This window comes from Lathyrus oleraceus, chromosome 6, assembly GCF_024323335.1.
Source record: "Lathyrus oleraceus cultivar Zhongwan6 chromosome 6, CAAS_Psat_ZW6_1.0, whole genome shotgun sequence".
Lineage (NCBI taxonomy): Eukaryota > Viridiplantae > Streptophyta > Magnoliopsida > Fabales > Fabaceae > Lathyrus > Lathyrus oleraceus.
Genome location: NC_066584.1, coordinates 293,157,620 through 293,176,751, shown reverse-complemented (window position 1 = coordinate 293,176,751; position 19,132 = coordinate 293,157,620). Strand labels below are relative to the sequence as shown.

The 19,132-nt window shown below is 34.4% G+C and overlaps 1 protein-coding gene across 1 annotated transcript; it reads left to right on the top strand.

The window, feature by feature from the left end:
* Positions 1–13,029: 13,029 nt before the first annotated feature.
* LOC127095963 (65-kDa microtubule-associated protein 3) lies at positions 13,030–18,527 on the top strand. The gene is made up of 13 exons (XM_051034599.1): positions 13,030–13,272; positions 13,668–13,755; positions 13,892–14,098; positions 14,449–14,691; positions 14,809–15,018; positions 15,113–15,268; positions 15,365–15,524; positions 15,621–15,772; positions 15,864–15,951; positions 16,261–16,334; positions 16,437–16,511; positions 16,695–16,971; positions 17,714–18,527. Exons 2-13 carry the CDS (start codon positions 13,684–13,686, stop codon positions 18,229–18,231), a joined length of 2,232 nt encoding a protein of 743 aa, XP_050890556.1. The 5' UTR covers positions 13,030–13,272; positions 13,668–13,683; the 3' UTR covers positions 18,232–18,527.
* Positions 18,528–19,132: the final 605 nt, after the last annotated feature.

Genomic DNA, 19,132 nt, shown 5'->3' with positions numbered 1-19,132 from the left:
CCAAAGGGACATTGAAGAGGAAGATCAACAAGTTGATGACCATCAATAAGAAGGACGAAAGTACTTTGAGCAATGGACCAAAGAAGTAAATCCTCAAAGTATGGGGGATCCCGAATGAGATATTTTCATTAGTGGTAACAACCACAATCACTAACTTTGACGTCTCATGGGTACTCATAAATGGTGGCAGCTCTTGTGATAAATTATACTCATGTCTCTTTATAGGGGATGAGGCTGAAAAAAGAGAAGTTGTGGCCATACGAAGGGTCTGACCTATAGGCTTTCAACGACAAAGTGACCCGTCCGTGGGGGTACATTAAGCTAATGGTCACTTTAGGAGAATAACGGGATACTAGGATAATCGATTCTCAATTTCTGGTAGTTCTTTACAGAAGTGTCTAAATTTGCATCCTAGGAAAACCCTTTAAAGCAACCTTGGATACAATATCATCTTTATTCTACCTAAAACTAAAGAATCACAATGTCCATGATGAGCCGATAACGATAAATGTTGACCCTTCTAGAATGATGAAGATCTATAAAGATTTTTACTAAGACCAAAAAGAAGGCAAAGGTAAAGTTATGGATATCAATGTAGCCTCCTTGGCTAAGAAGTTTAAAACATGGTTATCGGACCCCCTATACATTTAAGGCAGGTCATCTCGTCTTGACAAGTACAAGTGGTTGATCCAAGTGAATTTGAAGCCAACCACCACGTCCTTAATGGCCAATAAGCAGTGGTTATGCCACATGATTATCTTAATTTAATACTTTTGTAAAAGAAATGACACACTATTATAATGTACTATGTTATTCGATTAAAGAAATACTACATCTGTTCCTTTTTATAAGAGACAATTCAATTTTTAAATTCATTAAATAATCAATGTATCTAATCTATAAACAAACCAAATACATTGATTATTTAATGAACCTAAAAAATGAGTGGTCTCTTATACAAAGGAACAGAAGTAGTAATAAATTTCCACTGAACTATTTTCATTCCTTATGATTAAGAAAGGTAGTTATGAGTCTGAGATACAACCAAAAGAGGTCAATGTTCCATCATAAAGACATGGGAGTGTTGTCACAAACGCCTCATGCGTATGACTAAAGCAATCAAAATTCCATGATGCCAATACACACACACAAAGAAAACAAACCCCAACATGGAAAATACTATCTCACCCCTCTTGGTAGCTAGCCACTCAAGAGGAAATGGTGAGCCTGCCATTCACCAATCTTTAACCAGGTTTTCACCTAGAGGTAGGGAATGGGTATCAACCTTTGGTTGGACACAATCCCCAAAGACTTCCAATAAAATTTGAGCACAGTCTCGGAGAAAAATCTACATCCCAAAGAAACGAACATGAGACCAAAATTAATACCATGAAAATAGGTGACAATATGGGAAAGTAACAAGTTGGAATATATATTATGGTAAAAAATAATCAAATATTACTTATCCATTAATTTACATATGTCACGTATAAGTACGCCGATAAAAAAAGAGTTAATCCAACAAGGAAACCACCTTCACATTTTCAATAGCTTGATTAAAACAAACATGCTTTCGAGGGATCAACTTAGTAGGATAAAAATGTTCCACCTACTTCAAGGAGTTTTCAAAAGAGTCCTGGGAAATATAGTAACTTTCTTTTATTATTTTGTTCTACTCCTTAGACAAACAAATTTTCTCGAGGCGCGTCTCACAGAGGCCATCCTAAATATATATTTTTTTACCTTTTTGATGTTCCTTCAGAGACTTTTCAATCTCTTATATATATTTTTAGGAAGGATCCAATGATTGGTTTGCTTCGTCTAGGGCAATTTGATAGGCCACCTCTCCTATCATTGTCGATGAATTTGCATTTGAATTATAAACAGTAAATATCATGAGTCTTATGGTAAAATTAGAAGGATAAAAAAGTAAGTTAGTTTTAAAATAACTCTCCTCCCCATGTGAACCAAACATATTTGTAAATAAAATACCTTTATTCCTCTCCCCTTTCATACTTTGACCTAAACATATATGTAATTAAAATCCCTCACCTCCCTTCCCCTCATCTCTCTTCCCCTTGATAAAAATCCTTCCCCTCCCCTCCCATCGATTGAACAAAATAAACCCTTAAATAACTAGAATTATGCACTATCAACCAAAAGCATTAAATACTAATACTAACCACCCCAACATCATCCAATGCAGATAGAAATCAATTTAAATAATAAAATATACACAATTTCAAATAAATAAATAAATTATAAAAATGGGGTGTTATAACTCCCCACTACTTAAAAAAATCGCCCTCGAAAATTACCTAAAAGAAACAGAGTCAGATACGATTCCCTCATCTGACTCTCCAACTCCCAAGTCACGCTTCCACCAGTTGGTCCTCCACACACCACCTTCACCAAGACAATCTCCTTACCATGCAACTACTTCACTTATCGATCCTTTGTCCACATGGGTAATGCCTCAACAATTAGGTTTGCTCTTACTTGTACATCGTCCACTTGGATCACATGAGACAGATCTAGAGTGTATCTCCTCAACTGAGACACATGAAACACATCATGAAGATTAGTAAGTGATAATGGCAAGGTAATCCAATGGGTCACCTTTCCTATCCTCTGCGAGATCTGATATGGACCAACAAAATATGGTGTAAGCTTTCGAGACTTCTAAGCTCGACCAACACCAATTGCCAAAGTAACTCACAAGAACACATGACCTTCCTCTTGGAACTCAAGTGCTTTCCTCCTTTTATCATGGTAACTCTTCTGGAGAAACTGTGAATCTTTCATCTTCTCTTGGATCATCTTGATCTTCTCAAAAGTTTGCTGCATAATCTCATGTCTAATCACTGTACTTTCACCTGATTCATACCAACACAGAGGTGTCAAGAACCTCTTACCATAAAAAACTTTGAACGAAGACATTCCAATACTTGATTGGAAATTGTTATTTTAAGTGAACTCAATCAACAATTTTTTTTTATCTCAATCACCTCCTTGTTCTAGAACATAAGCCCTCACAGATCCTCCAAGGATTGAATATTTTTCTCCGTCTGACCATCCGTCTATGGGTGATAAGCAAAACTTTACTTCAACTTAGTACCCACCGCTTCTTGCAAACTCTTCCAAAACCTTAATGTTAATCACAGATCTTTATCTGACACAATGCTTGATGGAATACCATTCAGGCTAACAATGTTCTCAATATACAACTCAACCAACTTCTATAAAGGATAACTGATCTTAATCAGAATGAATAAGCCAATCTAGTCATCCTATCAACAATTACCCAAATGGAATCACATCCCTTCGTCGTCTTTGGTAAACCCATTACAAAGTCCATGGAAATGATGTCCTACTTCCACTCAAGAATACTCAACGGTTTCATTAGACCCAACAACTTCTGATGTTCAATCTTCAACTTCTAACAAGTCAAGCAAGCATAAACAAACTCAGTTACTTCCTTCTTATTCCCGGCTAAAAAAAATCTTCTTCAAGTCTTGATACATCTTAGTGGCTCCAGGATGAATACTCAAACCACTTTTATGACCTTCCTCAAGGATACTCTTCTTAAGCTCTAGAGCATCTGGTACACAAACCCTGTCTCTGAATCTTATCATACCATTCTCGCTGATTCTAAAATCACCTCCCTTACCTTGATTGATTAACACAAGTCAGTCAACCAATTCCGTATTGATCTTCTGACCTTCCTTGATCTCTTGAAGGATACCACTAGTCAGCTTCAGCATACCCAACTTCACACTATTATGAGTCTCTTCACACACTCGACTCATGTCTCTAAATTGCTCAATCAATTCCAATTCTCGAACCATAATCATCGACATATGCAATGACTTCCTACTCAACGCATCAACCTAGATGGTAACTCAAGCCAAAATCATAATCCTTTAGAAACTTAAGTCATCTCCTATGTCTCATATTCAACTCCTTCTAATCGAATAAATACTTCAACTCTTATGATCACTGAACACAAACGCTCCCCGCGATGAAACACGTGGTCGAACAAATTTCTTCTCAAGCAACTCTTCCAACTGCTTCTTCAACTCACATAACTTTGAAGCATATATCCTATAAGGATCCATCGACATCGGACTAGTACCAGGTACTAAGTCTATGACGAACTCAACTTCACGCTCTGGTAGAAAATCACTGATATCATCTGGAAACACTTCAGGAAACTCGCATACCACTGGTAGTTCACCAACCACAACTTTTCTTTCAGCCTTCATAGAAGCTAATATCATAAACATTTCTGCCTCATCATTCACGAACTCACCCACTTGCTTGGCGGACACAAACAACTCATCACTTGCGTCAAACTCTGTAAATGACACTGTCTTGTTGTAACAGTTGATATGAACATGGTTGAAATCCAACCAGTTCATTCTAAGGATAAAATCAAGATTTATCAAAGGTAGACACACTAAATTCATTCCAAAACTCTTACAATAAAAATAAGTGGACAATTCAAACAAACCAACAAAGTGATTCCTGGACCTAAAGCTAGGGTATCAACAATCATACTCCCAGCCATAAAAGACAATTTCAAACTCAATCTCTCAGCACAGTCAAGCGAAACAAATGAATATGTTGCACGCGTGTCAATAATAGAAATCAGTGAAATACTATTAATAAAACACATACCTCTAATCAACCTTTCTGAGCTAGTAGTCTCTGACCCTATCAACGCGAAGACTTTTCCCCCAGACTGAACTTTCTTTGTCTTATGACAATTGGTACTAATATGACCTTGTTCACCATAGTTATGATAAGTCGGCCCAATACTTTTGCAATCCGTCACTCCGTGACCCATATTTCCACATTTGAAGCACCTCAGAACATTATCATTGCATTCATTAGCATGGTGGCCCAACCCGCCACACTTGAAATACTTGACAGAAGTGAAGTCTCTCCCCCATTTAGCTTCCTCTCATATGAAGCTCTCTACTTCCCTTTGTCAGCTGGAGCATTATACGACTTCCCACGATATTGATTTTTTCCATTCTTCTCACTAATACTATTATAGTGAGCAGAATGAGCCCCGTTATCCTCATCATATATCCTACACTTATTCACCAGCATAGGAAATTTGTGAATCTCTTGGAACCCAATTCCCTATTTGATCTTTGGATGCATTCTGCTCTCAAACTTAATGCACTTCAATCCCTCAGCAACCGCATCATTGTAGTGAGGACAACATTTAACAAGCTCTTCGAACATAGCAGCGTATTCGACAACAATCACATTTTCGTGCTTGGGTTTGAGGAACTCGATATCCTTCTTGCTACACACATCCTCAAGAAAGTACTTCACTAGAAAGTGAACTCTGAACATAACCCAAGTAACTTAAGTACCAACAACTTCAAGTCTCTGGCGTGCATTATTCCACCAGTCTCCAGTCTCTTCAAACAACATGTGAGTACCGAACTGCAACTTCTAAACTTCCATGCAAACCATCACTCGAAAAATTTCTCAATTTATTTAAGTCATGCCTACGCACCCTCGGGAACATATATGCCCTTGAAAGTCAGCGACTTGTTTCTTTGAAATTTGTCTAGTCCATGAAACTCATCATTATCACCTTGATGATTATGTTGCCCCTACAGCGCCTAAGCCACTGACTCAAAAACATCAATGATTGCATAATTATTTCTTTCAGCCATTACACTGCACATGATCAATAAGACATTAGATAAATAATGCATTGATAACATACACACACATGTCGCATACTCGAGACAATTAACATGTCAAAAACCTGGCTGGATGGACCAACTTGATTTGATACCAATATGTAACACCATAAACCCTGAAATGCAAAATAATGTGAAAATAAGACAATTACACGCATAGGGTGTCAGTCAAACACAACATAAACTTACTTCGTAACACATTCTATATAAAATATACAATAATTAAAATGCATGTCATCACATGCTCGCTTAACATAGACTCATCACATCAGAATCAATTAATATAAATAATTCAATAAAGAAATAAGTCTCATGACATAAAACACGGTCATGGCAAAATGCTTTCAGCATCAACAACGTTGCAAATAATAACAAAACCAAACGAATCATTCACCCGCCCAGTGTTACAGATCAGAGAAATGGAAACTAAACATCGCATAAAAACACAAAAGAAGAAGAATAACCTCAACGTCATCCCCCAACTTCTAAGCAGCTACTCATTTACCTGCTCGTATGTACCCCAAGAAGGAGCACAAAATCACACAAACAACACTGGGGTGAGAATACACTCATAATATATAATGGTGCAAAAGTATGCAAGGATAGCCTAAACAACATCAACAATTATTCAACATAATTTAATTTTATACATCGCCAAAGTATTATCAATCATCAACATTAACATGATCACTCAATACACATGCAAGCAATAAATACAAATATACTTAACACCAAGACTCAACAATGCATGCAATTCCATTATGGACAACACATGTCACTCTCTCTCCTGAATCCCCACCATAGGATCAGAGCACACCAATTCCTTACCATCGCCATATATAACACTTAACCCATTCCTATATTGAACCGGCTACTTGCTCATAAATCCTCACCACTGGACCAGAGCATGCCAAAATTCAATGTTATCAACATAAGAAACGCTTCACTAATTCCTCATTGGAATTAGCTACTCGTTCCTGAATTCATACCACCATACCAAAGCATACAAAAACTGGACCGAAGCCCGTACACCATGATGCATGATTCACCATAACATGCAATCTCACCAAAAATGATCACCATAATAGACAACATCATCATTCTCCATATAAAAAAGTGAATTAAATCAATTAACATAATAAACAACATTAAACACCTCAAAACCATGGCCAAACAGTAGCCAATTCACAACAACACATCAAAAATCGGAACGACAAAATCCCACACAACTGAGCGAATTACGTTCATTCTGGCAGCGTGACAGGTTGCCCGTCACCAAGGTGATTCCTGTCACCCTACATGCCACATCACTCGTCTTCCTAGTGACGACCGTCCCAACCAATCATGATAGTCTACCCGTCAGGAAGCTGACCCTCGTCAGTGCCTCCAAAGCAATCACAACCAAGGCATCAATAGGGTGATACCGTCCCCCTAAACTAGAAGGCAAAGTTGCATTTTTCCATTAGAGTTCAAATCAAAACTCCGATTTCACATCCCCTGACCGCAAATCGCACAACAACCCCAAGGGAAATAACATTTAGCATCCAAGCCTTAATTATCCATAAATTGACATGCAATTTCACTCATTTAATCATGGATTTGACATGGATTGTTCATTAATTTCACAATAACATATGAATACACTTTCATAGCAATTTCATCAACATAACACATGATTTTCAAGGTATAACATTGCACGAATTTCACATATTGCATCACACATATCATACAATTATAGGACCCAATCACATATTCATCTAACATTCATCGAAAGGAAAAAAGTAAGAAAAATCGAATGGGATTAAGGATTTCCCTCTACCCCATCATGCAATATACACCATATTAGGAGTAGTCCCCATTACCTTAGATTGCTTGAGAAATTTAGAATTTGCTCCAAGTTCTTCTCTCCTCTCCAAGCTCTAACCTTGCCTCCTTCTCTCAATTCTATTTTTCACGTATTAATTCTCAAACCCTTACTAACTTCTTCTTATTAGAGCTCTAATCTCCCTAATTAGTGACTTCTCACCTTACCCTCACTCATTCTTCTATTCACCAAAATGCCCTTCTTGACTCTAATATTATTTTAATAATAATACTAATAGTTTTCTCCTTTTCTCTCTACTATTTTCTACTATTCTATATTATTCCAACAAATTAAGTAAAATAAATACCTTCTAATTATTTAATAATAGTAATTCTCATTATTCTAATATTTTTAATTCTATTATTATCTAAATAACTAGAACTATGCATTATCAACCCAAAGCACCAAATACTACTACTAGCCACCCCAAAAACACCTAATGCACATAGAAAACAATTTAAATAATTAAATACACATAATTTCAAATAAATAAATAAATTATAAAAATAAGATGTTACAAGGCGCATCTCACAGAGGCCATCCTCAATCTTTTTTCGACCTTTTTGATATTCCTTCAGAGACTTTTCAAGCTCTTATAGATTTTTTCGGGCATGATCCAAGAATTGGTTTGCTTTGTCTAGGGTGTCCTCCACCTTGGATAAAGATGTCTGAGTAGAAGCCAAAGTCTCATTCTTCTCCATCACTTCCCTAACAAGCAGTTTTATCTTTTCGACTAGGGTTTTGGGATAATCTAAGAGTTTCACATCGGGCTCTATAGCCAGGAACGAGTCAGAAGCCCCTCAGATTTCTCCTTAACACTGATTATGATCAACAATGAGGGCATCAACCCGTACTTTGAGCACCTCCCTCTCCACCACACCAGAAGCTCAAAGCCACCACAACAAACATTGCCTCCTCATTTACCAATCAATTTTGGCTCCACCACAAAGTAATTGTCATACCCGTTATATCAACATTTTCCTTTACATGTCGATCCAAATCCTTTTGGCTCAGACCGAGACAACATGTATATGTTCATGGCAAAAAACGTATTTGTATTGTCCATCTCAACAATTCCTCAATCGGCTCAGTTGATTTTTCCCTCCTTAAGAATTTTTTAAATAGTTTTTTTTTGAAAATATATGTTGTTAGTTATCAAGTGGTTGTATGAATTATTCCATTTGCAATACTATTTTCCTTTGATTTTCTCGGGGGAGGGGGGGGGGGGGGGGATTTTTCCGTACAAAAACCAAATATATTTATCTTTATGCAGAGAATAAAATATGTAATCATCTTTGATGATATTAAAGAAAAGTTTAATCATTTTCTAATGACAAATCATTATTATCCCCTTTGACATGTCTTAAGTCATGACATAAGTAACTTTTACTTTTAAAATTTTCATTTGTTAATATATTTGTCTTGGAATCGACTAACATATCATCATTAGGATATTCCTTGTCTATGATGGATGTTAGGTGTGCACCTATTTCTCGGCTAACACATTTATTTTCTTTTTTCTTGAGTGAACTTATAAATTTGTATTGCCCTTAAGCCAATTAATTCAAGTTGTTGCAAGTCTCCCTTTCTAGTTTCTCTCTATTTTAAAGGTGCATCTCACTGATGGCCGTTAAAACATACTTTATGGAATTAGACATAACATTTTCCTTCTATTTTTTTAACCTTTCAATAAAGTTTACGACTTATACAATTATTGTTTCAAGTTCATTGAATTGTTCAACATTGCCCAACTATTTATGCGGATCCCCACAATTAATTTGTTCTTCCTTCCTTCACAACATCTTTCTTTTTCCGTATTCACACGTGCACTCTCTCCTCATAACGTAACTTTGTGCCAATAATCATCTCGGTTAATGACACTATAAACATAAAACACAAGTAAAATGTCAAATTGTTAAGTTTGATTATTTTTCACAAAGTCTAACACTCCCACGACATTTGTTGGACTATGTGAACTTGAGAAATATTTAGGGTGTGTTTGATTTAGTTTATAAAAACAGTTTTTCTGTTTTCAAAATTTATAAAATTAAAAATTTGTTTGATTACAATGTTTTAGAAAACTGTTTTTAAAAACTCTTTCATTTTTATTGTTTTTAAAAGTGAAAAACAAAAACAGGTTTAACATGTTTTTCATTTTTAATTTTGGATTTTTGTATTTCAAATCTCAAATGAAAAACACGAAGAAAAGTGACAATTTTCATTAATGGCACATATGTAATTATAATAAACTTTATCATTTTTTATAATTGAGTCAAGTGAATGAAAAACTAAGTAGTACAACTAAAAAATGAATGTAATGCACTTGCATAAGTTTATAAAAGTATTTTTTTTCTTTCTATAAACCATGACCAATTTATACTAAACTTCATACACCATTTGTTACATTAGTTATTTATAATATCTCTATAAATAAATAAATAATAGAATATTATAATTTAAAGTTAAATAATTTTTTCCTTTTAAAATTATAAAGTTTTGTTTGTTATTATCATCATAAAAAATTCATATTTTTAATCTTATAAAAGTACATGCGGATATTTTTAGTCTCTACTATTAAATCAACCTATATTTTAAAATTATTTTGTATATATTTTTAAAGTAAGATAAAAAATTCCATAAAAATAAGTTGAAAGTCAAATTTTAAAGTTCGTGTTTTAATCATTTTCATTTTGAGTTTTTGTCATTTAAAGTATTAATATTTGTTCCGTTATGGAACCAGAAATGGATGAGATTGCGGAAATCACGACGGGGCGATGCTTCACGAGTGACTCTACGATATGATTTTGTGAATCGAAGGTTGCGATCACAATGCAACTTGAACCGAAAGTATTGATCTTGGATCAGCGTCTTTGATCGGTGTCGATCTTGAATCGACATTGCAAATCTCCAATACGACGGTTCAAATAGAGGTACTTGCATGGTTAGCATTTCAATGCCCAAGTCAGTTTAGTGTTTGAGAAAACTGCAATGAGAGTGCAGATTAGAAAGTGTGTACCTGAAAATCCTTTGTGAAGGTATTTATACCTTGAGCTTGATGAATCAGGTGGAATAAGTGGAACTCGTGTTATTAGGCATTTAGTTGACGGGAGAGGTGAGTCCTTAGGCCTTTGGCCTATACGAAACAACATTTAATTTTAATCAGATATGAGATATAGGAAGCTCACTCTTTGAAAGAGTGAGCTTGGGTTGATGGTGAACTAAGGGATTCAAATTGTATTTTGAAGTTCTGGTCTGCCGTCGAGAGATGGTATATGCAAATACTTCGACGCCTAAATTACTGACTATTGTGAGAGGTATTTAAGATTTAAAAAATGTGTACCTTAATATGATCCTTTAACTGTCGATATATAGTAAAAAATGGTTTTGGGGGCATATAACCTTAAAGGTAAGATGGGTATTATAAGATTATTTGATACTCGTGCTTCAATCATTTTTCATGATCATGTGTCCCTTTAGCAAAGTCTATCGCAAGTCTTACAATTTAGAACCTTCTTATGGTTTACAGTTGGACGAGTGATGTTTGCAACTTGATGTCATGATGATGATGTTGGAAGAGTGACTTAAAGCATAAGAGAGAGTGAATTGTGGTATTCAAAATTCGCGAGTAATTTTATATTTTTCTCAAATTAAGCTTTAAACAAGGTTAGTATATTCTTAAGAGTAAGTAGCAACGAAAATAAAACACTAAATAACATTAAATAAAGATAGTAAGGGTTAATTGCTTGGTTAATACTGGATATAGAATTGTTGCAAGTCATTAATGTGTTGTCTTAATCGTTTGGTTAATTGCTTGACCCTGCTCAAATTGATTGGCATAATGCTCCAATCAGTTGGCTGACTTGTAAAATTTTTACCAATCGATTGACACAAGTTACCAATCGATTGGTTAGTTCAAAAGTTACTAGGAGAGTGATTGAACAACTTCTTAATCACTTGACTTTCTTTAGAAAATAATTTTCAAGATAAAATCATTTGAAAAATATATTTTATAGTGTGACTGAGTTGCCTTAGTACTTCAAAGTTACTTCCTTACTTTTTATAAAACTCGGGTCACTCAGACAAACACACAAACATGACTTGACGAGTTTTCACACTTTATCCGAGACTTCAAGATCATTTGCTAGATTACTTCATATCTTATAATCACTTTAATCTTGAGTCTCATTCTGTTGATAAAGCATGAGATATTTCTTTGGTTAGATCACCATCATCGAGGTTGAAAGTTATTGCCACCGACTTCGTCACAACCTTCTTTTAGAACACTGTTTTTAAAAACTCTTTCATTTTTTTTTCCTGGTTAAATCTAACAGTCTGCAACCTTCTTGAAATTTTGAAATTTTTAGAGAATTCTATATTTAAATCGATTCACTGCCAATTTGGGTCTTTGGACCCTGTCGAAACAAATTCATTTTAAAAATAAACTTTTTATAATGATTTAAAGATGATTGCATAAAATTATTTAAAATTTTGAAAAATAACTAAAATATTTTGTTTAAGAGGGACTAAAACATTTTTGCATAAATTTGTAATGACTAAAAAATTTAACTTTTTAAGAAAAAAAAATAATTTTATAAGAATTAGATTTAACTCTACAATTTAATCATAGAGATGTGACTTTTTAAAAATAAACCTACCAAACACGTTTTTTTATTATTCTTTAAAACAGTTTTTAAAATTGTTATTACCAAATGAATTTTATTTTATTTTAGTTTGAAAAAATAATTTGTTAAAATTGTTTTAAAAAATATATTTTAAAAATTAAAAATCAAAACTCATTCAAACAATTAGATATTTGTATTCAATTATATCGTATTTGACTAATCATCATTAAATTAATAGACTTCGAGTAATCATAATAATACGTATTAAAAAATAATATAAAAATATTGTCTTGAAAGATACATATCCAATCTTTTGAAATTTTCAATTTCTTAAAATACTAAAAAATATAATTTAGCTAAAAACATTTCATTTCTACCTTGGAAAACAAATTTTTTAACTGTGTGGTATGTGCTTAATCATGATCATAAAATCATATATCGGTATTTTTTTAAAAACCTGTATACATTCACTTTGACGAAAATCAGGATCCTATGATATTACATATCATCACTGACGTTTGGTTGCAGTAAAACAAACAGATTTCTTAGTGAGAATATAAATATAAATGTTACTAGTAGTACGTTACTATACCATCCAAATCCAAACAACTCTTTTTTCTCTCTCTTCTGAATTTGAAATTTGAATTCTTTTTTCTAATTTTTACTAATCTCATCATTTCACTTTTCTTTTACTACAAATCTAAACCCCACCATAGACCGTACATACACAATTTATTTAATTAACTTAATAAATTAATAATAATAATAATAATAATAATAACACAACGATAAATAAATCCAAATCAAATTCACGTCGAGCGCTCTTCAGACCTCAACGGTCACGTTTTTTCCCTTCCTTCAAATAAATAAAATTAAAATTAAAACGGCTATACTCTCTTTCACTCTCTCTCATCATTTCAAACTTCAAACTTCAAAACCTCAATCTCATTTTTGTCTGCAAAATTCAACTCGTTCCTTTTCTCATCACCACTTGAGAACACCAAAATCTGATAACCCTAAAGCGATTCTTCAATCACCATCTTTCTCCGTTCTTCAGGTCAGTGTACTATACTCACTTCACTTTTTTCATCTCAATCCCTAATTTTCCAATTTTCAATTCTCTTCCTAACTCCACACACTTTCAATTTCTATTCCTTTTCTACCAACTTTCCGTTTTCCCTCTTTTGAAGCTACTTCCAGCTAAGATCTATAATCATTCTCATAATCTATTTCCCCCGTTTTTTTTTAAATCGTTTGATTTCAGATTTTTTTACTTTTGAAACCCTAACAATTTCAAAATTATTTTTCTATGTTTGCAACTCTTGAACCGATTTTTTATAATTTTTTTATAATTGTGTTTGTAACTCTATGATAAGTGAATTTACAGTTGAATCAGATATATTTGTAGCTAGTTTGTGTAAATCTGAATTTTGAAGAGAATGTGTCTGGCAGATACGAGTGATTCAAAATGTCTAATCCTCCAAATGATCCTATTTCGCAAGCTGAGACAACTTGTGGATCACTTCTGTATGAACTTCAGGTATGCATTGAGTTTTGATGCAATGTAGTTATTTTTTCTGCGACAACATTTTGTAAGAAAAAGTGATAATTTATGACTGAAAAAGGTTGTGAAACTTATGAGAATTTATAATTGTTTGTTTTGATTTATTTATTAGATAATATGGGACGAAGTTGGGGAGGCTGAGCCTGACAGAGACAGAATGCTGTTTGAGCTTGAACAAGAGTGTCTTGAAGTTTATAGAAGGAAAGTAGATCAGGCGAATCGGTCTAGAGCTCAACTAAGGCAGGCGATTGCTGATTGTGAGGCTGAACTTGCAGCCATCTGTTCAGCAATGGGAGAGCGTCCTGTTCATATAAGACAGGTTGGTTATTTTAATAACGGCATTAATTTGCTCATTTTTGTTTTAGTCTGGGTGTGTTTGTCACCTAAAGAAGAGCTTAATTTGAAAATAACTTGATGTGGTAAGATCAGCATTTAAAAATAGCAACCTGAGTGGATTGCTGCTACCCTATTTAAGCACAACAACTTTTACAGGAGAGATGGCTCATCATTAATAGACCAAAGGATAAGTCATTCCACTCACTCACATATATTATACTAGGAGACATTGGCCTGGCTTAATGCATAATTTTTTGTTTTCTTGGGTATTTTTTTATGCCAAGTTAGACTGCTAATATGATTGGTACTATGTTCCCTTTCTCTTTTGTCTAGTCTGATCAAAATGCCGGAAGCCTAAAGGAAGAGCACGCACGAATTCTTCCACAGTTGGAAGAGATGCGAAAGCAGAAGGTTGAGCGTAGAAATCAGTTTATTGAAGTTCAAGAGCAGATTCAAAGCCTCTCAATTGAGATATATGGCCCCAAAGATATTCCTTCCATTGTAGATGAAACTGATTTGTCTCAAAGAAAACTTGAAGAATTGCACAGACAACTAAATGCACTTCTAAGTGAAAAGGTCAATTAATTTACTTCTATCCATCATTTTTTCTGTTCCATTTAACGATATTTTCTCATGTTGCTCTTTATCACTATTACCAACTACTAATAATGGTTGTTTGTTCTTTTCATGCAGAGTGGTCGCTTAAAGAAGGTTCAGGAGCACCTGTGTACTTTAGAGTCTCTTTGTTTAGTGCTTGGTTTTGACTTTAAGCAGACAGTCCTTGGAGTTCATCCCAGTTTAGGAGACTTTGAAGGACCCAAGAGTGTAAGTAATGATACCATCCAGCAATTGGCTGTTGCAATACAACAATTACGGGAAATTAAACTACAGAGAATGCAGAAGGTAAACAAATATTTAATAATAAACTCTGCCACTTTATATTTTGAATTTTCTGTTCTTTCCTATGCTTGAAAGTTGTAAATCATGTGTTTGGCAGCTCCAAGATCTTGCAACAACAATGTTGGAGCTCTGGAACCTGATGGATACACCTCTTGAAGAGCAACAAAATTTTCAGAATGTTACTTGTAATATAGCTGCTTCAGAACACGAAATAACTGAACCAAATACCTTATCCGCGGATTTCATCAATTGTGTGAGTTAAAAGTTACTTGAGTATAGTATGGAGTATATTTCTTTATTTTATACTGTTCATTATTCATGAAGAAGTACTAATACTAATGCCATGCAGGTGGAGGTTGAAGTATCTAGGTTAGAAGAGTTAAAATCCAGTAAAATGAAGGAGCTTGTACTAAAGAAGAGAACTGAGCTGGAGGAGATTTGTCGAAAGACTCATTTGATTCCAGAAATAGATGGTGCAGTCGAGTATGCTGTTGAAGCTATAGAATCCGGTAACATTCTATCTATTTTGACGAGTAATGTGTTTCCTGAACATGATTGCACTTATTTCCTTTGCACACTTAAAAGTCTGCATGTTCTTTGTACAGGATCTGTGGACCCTGGTTGTGTGCTTGAACAGTTTGAGCGTCAGGTTGCCCAAGTTAAAGAGGAAGCTTTGGGTCGAAAAGAAATACTTGAAAAGGTTGAGAAGTGGCTAGCTGCATGTGATGAAGAGTCTTGGCTTGAGGAATACAACAGGGTTAGTTGTTTGTATTTTCCTTCAGTGTGGCACTTTGACTTCCAATATTTCAATCATACTTGTCTCACTGTTCATTGATTTCATCTTCTAGGATGATAATCGATATAATGCTGGAAGAGGCGCTCATCTCACTCTGAAGCGAGCTGAGAAAGCTCGTGGCTTGGTGAACAAAATTCCAGGTATTTATAGTTCTTAATTGTTATGCATATGTCATGGCTCAGCTATATAGTGCATCATTCAATTATGTGTGGAGTTTCAGCAAAGGTGCCAATTTAAATGTGTAGTGATAGTGCTTACTATTCTGACTTTGTTTGTGAGTTCCAATTCCAAAAGCAAGAATGGAATAAAAATAAGCATAGTTTGGTTGTTTTCTTTGATTGGTTTCCTTTTTTTTCTTTCCATTTTGTTCCACTTCAACTTCATTTCTATTCCAAGCCATCTGCATCAATATTTACATACGTTTGTGATATGTCTTTTTTTGCATATAGCAATGGTTGATGTGTTGACTTCAAAAACTATGTCCTGGGAAGCGGAAAGAGGTGTACAGTTCACGTATGATGGTGTAAGTTCTCTCTCTAAGTCCCTGGCAGTTCTCGTACTAAAAATTGGAATTTTTTAGTAAATCAGCTTCAAAATGATTCTGTCTGTTTTTTTGGTTTTTTAGATTCGTTTACTCTCAATGCTTGAAGAGTACAACATATTACGGGAAGAGAAAGAGCAAGAACGGCGTAGGCAGCGGGTATGGTCCTCCAAATTAATTACGGTTAAAAAACCCTAGTATTGTCTCTCATACTGGATTTTGAAAGCCCTAGAATAGAACTCTCAATGCTTGAAGAGTACAACATATTACGGGAAGAGATAGATGTTTTGTGTACTTTCTATTTCTCCTAAACTTGTTCAAATGTTACTTTTTCTGTTTCAGGACATGAAGAAGCTTCAGGGGCAAATGATAGCGGAACAGGAGGCGCTATATGGGTCTAAACCAAGCCCTTCCAAGCCCCAGAGTGTAAAGAAAGGATCTAGGATGTCAACAGGAGGTGCAGCTAGTAGAAGAGTTTCACTTGGAGGAGCAATGCTTCAGACTCCAAAACCTGATTCAAAAGCTACTACTAATTCACGTGCCACGAGGAAGACTGACAAAGTACATCAAATTGATCAACTAAGTTACCTAGAAGATGGGATTTCCTGTTTATCATCAGGTAGTTTGTTCAAACTTTACTTTTGGTTTTCGTGGTTGCCAATTCCTTGCATAGTAAATGAGAAGAGATGATGACACGATAGCTGTTTATTGTACATTCTCTCAAACTTATGCTTGACCTGACATTGTTAAGTTAAGGCTGTATATTGTAGGAAGAAATAACATCTGGCATATCTATTTCCTTGATGTTTGTGTATCGCATAAGTTGCACAAATAGCCACATATATGATTGATAATATAACTCATAGGGGGTGTTTGTTTAATGGATACAAATGTTACTCCCGGGAATGTGACATTGGAATTCACATATTCCCTTGTTTGTTTCAAGTTTTGATAATTTATGTCCTGGTACTTTTTATTCCCAGGATTATGTTTTGTTCATAAATTTCTTTATTTTTATTCCCATGTCAAAGGATGGGAATCTTATATTCCCATGAAAATATAAAATAACCAACCATAACTTCCCTCTCTCATGTTATTTTAACACATTTACTTTTTAATTTTTAATTTTTAAAATTTAATTAAAATAAAACTTAAAAATATTCCTGAGAACTTTATTGATTTGCCAAACACATTGATGGGAATAAAGTTCCTGGTAATAATATTCCTAGGAATGATATTCCCGGGATTATAATTTTAATCCATCAAACAAACACACCCATAGACACACATTCTGGTGTACCATATGGTCTTAGAATTCTTATGAGTGTTTCTTTTTCTTTCTTTTTTGTCCTTATGTGCAGCTCGAAGAGGACTGGATATTGCTGGCATTCCTGTTAAAAAATATTCATTTGGTGCTGCTAGTACTAATGGTACGGAATCCCCTCTAACAAGACAACCTAGTGTTCATGGCATGGAATCCCCTCTAACAAGGCAACCTTTTTCTCCTATCTCATCTAATGTGTCATCAAAAACCAGTGTGGTAAATGCTGCAAATGAACATAGTACACAGAGTGAGAAGTTGCAGAAAATAATGCCACTCAACAATGTGCCCTTCACTAGTCCCTGCAAGGCAATGACTGTGGTTGATAATGAGAATAGAACTCCAAAGGCAATGCCTATTCCTATCCCTGCAACACCTTCAACAGTATCAGTTCCTATGAATATGGCCTTGACTCCAGCTCCTTCAACAGTTTTGATGAATGTGGCCACGACTCCAGTTCCCTCGTCAGCTTCTTTTGGATGTGACATGACTCCAGTCCAAGAGATTGAATATTCTTTCGAGGAAAGAAGACTCGCATATTATAATATGTTAGCATGATTATTTTGTTTGGCCAAGAGATTACTAGTATTGCTACCTGTGATGGATAATCATTTGTCCATTGTAATTAGCTAAGAGATTGTTACTTGTGATGGATAATCATAAGTCAATTGTAATTGGCTTCCTGATTATATTACGAGACGTGAATGTAGACTAGGATGTGGAAACTTACTACTGAGATTTTTCAGTGGAGTGCATTTTAATTTCCGATTGTTTCATCTGGAAATGGTCATTGCTGTATTGGATCCAACTATGGAGAATTATATTTTTATTTGAAAACCCTGCATTTCATTGTAGTTCTTCTCAAAATTACTTTCAAATAGACTCATCTCATTCTTTTCTTCTACCACTTTCACGATCCGTATCATCAAAATTACTTTATAATTTCAAGGTTCATGATGGATTTGCATTGAAAACTTTTTATAATTGGTAGTTGGAGTAGCAAACCGTATTGTCAGATAACTTCTTGAAAGCAATATTTCTCAACACTGTCATTTTGTTTTGATATACACCCCTTTGATAATTATTATAAACAATTTTTTTTTAAATTTATTGAATAATTGATGTATTTGGTCATTATTATATATATCAGATACATCAATTATTAAATAATCTAAAAATTATATTGTTGTTTATAATAGTGACCAGAGAATGTATTATTCAAACATTTAATTATGATAAATTAAAATTCTATTTACACATATGAAGAGAGCGGATGAATGAGAAATGTTTATATAAATTTGAAGTTTGAAAGGAGAAACTGAATGTTTTTGGTGAGGATAAATATTAATTTTAGATATTTATCGATAGGAACGAACTCAAAAAGAAACAACCCATGAAAATAAAAAATTGATCGGTGCGTCGTATATTGTCGAAATGGAAGCATAATTATTTGAGAATT